The following is a 6673-nucleotide window of genomic DNA, read 5'->3' as shown; positions in this document are numbered from 1 at the left end:
CCCCCCCCCCCCCCCCACACACACACACACAAAAGGCGGGGAGAGAGTGAGGGAAAATAAATAAATATTTAAATAATAAAAAACATCACATCATTCATGAGTCCTGAACAGTTCCAACTTTTCTACAAGATACATGCGCCATGCAAGATTCAAAAAAACGTTATGATCCCATAAACAAGAAATGAGCAATAGCAACCAAAAGAGAACTTACCACATTCAGGAGGGCTAGATGATATCTTGAAACTGACAACATACTCCGGGAAAATGTGGCTTTTCATATTCATATTCCAAACAAAATATTGACTTGGATTATGAAGGTCATCTACTCCACTGTCAAAGTTTACAGAACTGGGATGATATGGTACACATCCAGGAGTGACAACTTCCACATTTCCCAATATGACATGACAGAATGCTATGTATCTAACCCCCTTTTCATCATCGTCGCAGTAGCTTGCACTAAACCAGTGCAGAAGTTAATCTCCAGGAATAATAAAGAACAAAAGAGTTATCCATACAGCTAAAGCTAAAAATAACATAGTGCAGTTGTTTATATACTGTTTCAGTATTGCCATGACCGTAATGTGATTCTTTGTCAGGATCATATAGTGCAAAAAGAGAATGGAAGAGGAGGTGATTTTCTTTAGCATGAGGCGTGGATTTTAAAAACCAGAAAATCACAACCAGCATTAGTATTTGTTGCAAGGGTTGAGAGATCCATAAAGCTCATAAAAACATGAAAACATATATTATAATATGGTAACTATTAGCCTATTATCTCATCATACAATAAACCGCCATTAATTTCCATATACTATTTAACTGAAGGAAGATGAAATGCATACCTAAGATTTGCGCAGCTTGAAAGGTGAACACCAGCTGTGGATGTAAGCTTCGGCTCAAAATGACCTACCCCATGTAGCATGCTACCAGCTAGCCAACCATACTGAACATTGGCATTCCCACGACTCTTCTTGGTTATCTCTATTTGTTTCTTAAACAGATCCAGTCTATCCTGCATTAAATGACTAGACCAGCGTTTGACCTCAAGTATTTCAATGTTCTTAATAGATTCCATGCTCATTAAGAACATATTTTTTACATCATCCAAACCCACAGTTGAATGAATTATTTCATTTTGAGGCGTCACATAACAATCAATCTCTTTTATTCCTCCAACAGCCTCATGCATTTGAGCAACTGGTTTCTGACTATTAGTTTCACTGTCTTCCCAATCCTCACCAACATCAAAAGTTTTTGCTTTGATATTAGATATCTTAGTATGCCTATTTGACTCTTCAATATAGCCTTCTGATTGAGAACTATTTGCTTCAGCTATTCCAATTTCAAGATGCAAATTGATCTCTCTCATTCCAGTATGGTCTGGTAATGCCACAGTAGAAGCATCTTCCAGCTCATACTGGTGGAACCGATGCATCACACTGTCACCCGAATAAAATTCTGGAAAGAAACATTGACCATTGTCATCAATCCAAGCAATGTGCTGCTGAATAGCTGTTTTCAGTTCCACTTGGATCATATACAAAGCATCTAGCAGCAAATGCCGACCATTCAATTCCACTTCAATTGCCGCATTTTTAATTTGAAACTGTTCCCTAATCAACTTGACAGTTATCTGAGGGTAATCTACCCAATCCCCATCTTCTTGATATAAAAACCTCTTGGGAAGTCCACTTCTGCTAAAATTTTTATAGTTTCTAAGAAAAGATCTCCTTGAGTTTGGCCCACGACTGACTTCACAGTCATCAAGTCTCTTGCACTTGGCATGTCTATTCCTAGACGAGGTCAACTTGGACAAAAATGCTTCGTAGCCAGCTCCAACATGTGTCGTGCCTTGATTTGCCCTTTTCCTCTTCAAACCCACAGTAATCTTTTGGCCATTATGCTGAACCCTAGTTAACTCTGTTTCCATATTCATCTACAATAAACAATCCTTATCTACAAACTAAATCCTAGAATATTTACAAATCTACTCTCCAATATCAAGGGATTAGATAAGCCATGCAGCAATTGAGAAAATTCATAAACCCTGCAAAACAGATTTAGTTGTTAAACTTTCAATTTATTAACTTGCAGATTCTTGTTATTAGTCAGAAAAATTACAATTATGCTCCAATGATGAGCATCAATATCTTATAGAAAATTACTTGGCACATTCAAGAGCTTATAGGTAATAAATAATTTGTGGGAGAATAACAAATGACTAGCAAAAGAAAATATAAAATCAGATTACAGAACTAATGTACATATTTTAATGCGACACATATAGTCTACAGATGATATCATTGATATAATTCCTAATGTTTCTCAAGTTAATTTTCTGTATTAGAGGAGTCCATAGTAAAATAAAATTAACGCAGAAATAGAAACTCAATTTACAACTTTTCTGCATCCTGTAAGAGGCAAGAAAGATCTCATTTTTTAACATTTCTTTGAGAAGACCAGAGGAATAGGGAAAAACTGAAAGAGGAGCATGCAGAGTAGCCAAAAAGTGTACAAAATAGTCCCATACTTGACAAGAGTAACAGAAAGTAAGGGATAATGTTTATAAAAACATACTGAACAGAAAACACGAAAACAATCTTTCATCATATCAAACTTTCTTCCCAGTATTCAAGATCCTGCCTTCCACAGATCTTACAAAATTGGACAATGGAGTGTCATCTGTCGAATCTAAATATGATTCCGAAACAAAAAGAAGATCCGCTGCTTCAAGTAAATAGTTTGGACAATAGGTTAAAAAAACTTCTCTACACCACTTTCAAATCTGTATCAAGTAATAAGTCATCACAATTCATACGCAATTAACAAGATACACAAGTCAAGGTTAAGTACAAAGAAGTATCGGAGATAAGAAGCAAAAAGATCTCTTTTCCTTTGGGGTGAAATCTTTCCTTTGGAATTATGCTTAAGAAACATTAGCGACAGAAGGAATCTCCCATTGTTATGCTTCACTTAATTGTTGCTCCATTTGTCATGGAAGTTCATAATCTCAAGATCACCGCTTCATATATTGCTCTCACCTCAAGTTTTATGGTGTCGGTCCTTCGAACACCTTTAATGTTCATTAGTGTGCTCCCCCTTTCCATCCTCTAAGGCTTGGAATTGTTAGGCCACTATTTCCCACAAAACCGGAAGGTCTTATCAATTAAAAGTTTTCTTAACTCACTTTGATGAAAAAGAAGATTGTATGTTCATTCTAGGACTTCGGTGCTCTCTATATAATTCTTTTTTGTAAATATTTTGCTTTTTTATCATCACCACTGGGAGAATCTTTTGTAACCCAATTGGTTTGGTTAAGGCGATGTCTCTTCAACCTGTTTTCTTTTGCAGTATTCCTTCTTCATAAAAGTCAAAGTCTGGTAGTTTCCTATTATTAGATATGAAAACCAAAAAAAAGTAACAAACTAATCTAGTTTACTATGGGTGTTTGAATGTAACTTGAAGAAGGCAGAAATAAATAAAATGATCATACGACCAACAATAAGGAATCTGTCAAACTAACTGACCACATAAAGAATGAACTGCAAAGGAAGAATCAAATTTTAAGAAACAAGACAACGAAGACCAACAACAACAACCATCATCAATTAGTTCTACTTTCAGTAGCATAATGGATTCAATTTTTTTTATCTAAACAAAATGATAATAATTATAAAAATAAAAACTTAAAATAAAGGTTAACGGACGACCCAGGACTACAGTTAATTTTCATGGCTTCCCATTGGGCCTGTACTTATAAGCTTTATACGTTTATAGCCTTAGAATGCTATCATAAACAAACCTTGTTTCGTATCATTTATCAAACAAAAGAAAAAGCGGGACAATAGCTTAAAACATAATTTTTCAAAACATTTCTAAACTACAATGGTCTGATCTAAAGTTAATAAAACAAGTTCCGAGCAGAAAATACCGTTGTCTGAAGTCAGCGGTCATCCTGTACAATCCGCTCATTTTCCCCATTTTCTACAGCTACAAAATCAATCAAATTATTCCCCAAGCAGCTAACATACCATTGAAATCCTTCTACAGAAAAGAAACCGGAAGCAATTAGACGAGGGAAAAATCATAAATCGGTTTAAAAAAAACTAAAATATTCCAACCAACAGAAACTTCTAATTCAGAAATCAAATTATCAAAGCACAAACGATCTTACAGAAAACATAATACTTTTTTTCCAAACAGCAACAACATCATCAATCGGTTCCAAAACATCAAGATATCGAATACAGTACCCGATTTACACAAACACAATCCCGTAAACAGAAATTAACATATAAAATCGACAGAAGTACCTCAAAATCACAACCTAAACTATAAAAAAAAACATCCGGAAAAGATACGACCAAATAAAAAACGAGAAATCGGAAATTAAGAATGAAATCAAAAGCGAATTACATGAAATCTGAGAAGGAAACACACAGATCAACGATGAAGAAGACGAAAAAAGGGAATCTAGGTCTTCGGACGCCGATTCAGGGGTAGCAGCAACGAAAAGCGGAGCGTTGAGAAGATGGAGATGGAGATGAAACGACGGCGTTTGATTCTGTCTGGAGCTGTGGAGGACTCGGCTGAGCTTTTCATTGCGACTTGAAAGCGACGTTTGCTTGGGGACGAAGTTTAAGAGAAACGGTGTCGTTTTGTGAATACAGAGGAGGCCCACAAAATGGTTGCGTATTTTTTTTTTCTTTTCTTTATTTGTTTAATTAGTTCTTATCTAGGGACGGAGCCTTTATTTAAATATTCATGATTTTAACGTTTTATTTTTATTATTTTTTAAATAATTTAACAACGACCATATAATCTTAATTAATTAGATTATTTTAAGCCGTTTAAAAAATAAAAAATTAATAGTTTTGCTCTTTCTCGGGCAAGATTGCCATCCGACAAAATATATATATATATATATATATATATATATCAAATATACGATAACCCTCCTGAGTGATCTTGATCTTCTAATGAGCAGTTTATTTGGAAAGTAACGTCGATATATTAATAGCACAATAATTATTTTACTCTTCTTTCGAACTCGTTGAAATCTCGTACTAGAAAAAAGTATAAAATTCACCCATCATCGGTTACGGGAAATTTTCTGATTGTATTTTTGTACTCAAATATTAGTATGAAAAAACTATTCGCTAACAGAATCATGACTCGATATAGATCCAAAATCGGTAATAACTATTATATACATCTTTAAAATCATTACACATTTTTTCTATAGATTTAACTCAGTAGCAGCTTTCTCGTATAATTTTTTCGATCTCCGAGATGAAAGTCGTAATAGCGCGTGTGAGATCTCATATCGGTTGGAGAGGGAAACGAAACATTCTTTATAAGGGTGTGGAAATCTCTCCCTAATAGACGCGTTTTGAAACTGTGAGGCTAGGGGTGATACATAACGGGCAGAAACGGACAATATATGCTAGCGGTGAGCTTGGACTGTTACAAATGGTTTCAAAGCTAGGCACCGAACAAATAACCAATAAAGATGCTGAGCCCTGAAAGGGGTGAATTGTGAGATCCCACGTCAATTGGAGAGAGAAACGAGTGTTAGCGAGGACACTGGTTCCCGAAGGGGGTGGATTGTGAGATCCCACATCAATTGGAGAGGAGAGCGAGTGCGAACGAGGATGCTGGATCCTGACAGGGGGTGGATTATAAGATTCCATATCGATTGGAGAGGGGAAGAGTGCCAACGAGGACGCCGGATCCCGAAGGAGGGTGGATTGTGAGATCTCACATCGATTGGAGAGGGGAACGAGTGCTAGCGAGAAAGCTGGGCCCCAAAAGGAGTGGATTGTGAGATCCAGCATCGGTGGTTGGAGAGAGGAACGAAACAATTTTTTATAAACATGCGGAAACCTCTCTCTAACAAATATATTTTAAAATTGTGAGATTAAGAGCAATACGTAATCGACACAAGTAGCCAAGAGTAGGTTTGGATGAAAATGAAAGTCATAATGGGAAAGTTGATAGCCCAAGGATGTTGACAAATTGGGTGGAGAGAAGACCAAGACGGATATGGATGGTGCTTCTTCGTCAAGTTTCGGCTAATTGCCTCGTGGACGCCACCACTCATGCCGACAGGCGACAATCAACAAAGCTTGCCGCATAATGTTTGTCCCTTTCATCGCCCATTTGAATCTCAATTTGAGCAACTATGCCCATTTGCATTCCATGAGGACAATTTTTTTTTACAATCAAAACTTTTATGATACAATTGTTGACGTAATTTGGGTAATTTGATTGAGCGATTCAAGAATCGAGGTTTCAAGGGGTGAGGAATAAGTACGAGCAAAGATGCTGGGATTTGAAGGGGTGGATTGTGAGATCTCACATCGATTAGAGAAAGAAACAAAACGTTTTGATAAGGGTGTAGAAACCTCTTTTTAGCATACGTGTTTTAGAATCTTGAGGGGAAGCTCGAAAGAAAAAGCCCAAATAGGACAATATCTGCTAGCGGTGAGCTTTTGTTGTTACACTTATTTTCCTGTAATTCAAACGATGTTGGTCATTGATCGACTGCCCATGCTCAGATAAATCAACTCACTAAGGTTGGTATCAAAGAAGTAATGAAGTATAACAATTGTGGGTATGAAGATCTGAACTTCCGATTTTAAAAGGAATGCATACCAATTACAGTCAT

The 6673-nt window shown here is 36.4% G+C and overlaps 1 protein-coding gene across 3 annotated transcripts in view; it reads right to left on the bottom strand.

Moving 5' to 3' along the window:
- Positions 1–4605, bottom strand: part of LOC111466819 (inactive poly [ADP-ribose] polymerase RCD1-like) — a 7208-nt gene extending 2603 nt beyond the window's left edge. The window contains exons 1-4 of one of the 3 annotated variants that reach the window (XM_023111453.1): positions 4420–4605; positions 3935–4047; positions 846–2050; positions 212–459 (exon numbers count right to left, since the gene is read on the bottom strand). In XM_023111453.1, coding sequence (XP_022967221.1) covers positions 212–459; positions 846–1939 — 1342 coding nt within the window. In that variant the 5' untranslated portion in view covers positions 1940–2050; positions 3935–4047; positions 4420–4605. The remainder of the gene's footprint in view (positions 1–211; positions 460–845; positions 2051–3934; positions 4048–4419) is intronic. The other 2 variants (XM_023111451.1, XM_023111452.1) reach the window with 2 other exon arrangements.
- Positions 4606–6673: the final 2068 nt, after the last annotated feature.

This window comes from Cucurbita maxima, unplaced genomic scaffold (genome assembly GCF_002738345.1).
Source record: "Cucurbita maxima cultivar Rimu unplaced genomic scaffold, Cmax_1.0 Cma_Scf00032, whole genome shotgun sequence".
NCBI lineage: Eukaryota > Viridiplantae > Streptophyta > Magnoliopsida > Cucurbitales > Cucurbitaceae > Cucurbita > Cucurbita maxima.
The sequence above is the reverse complement of the archived record's forward strand: the minus strand, read 5'-3'. Positions and strand labels throughout refer to the sequence as shown.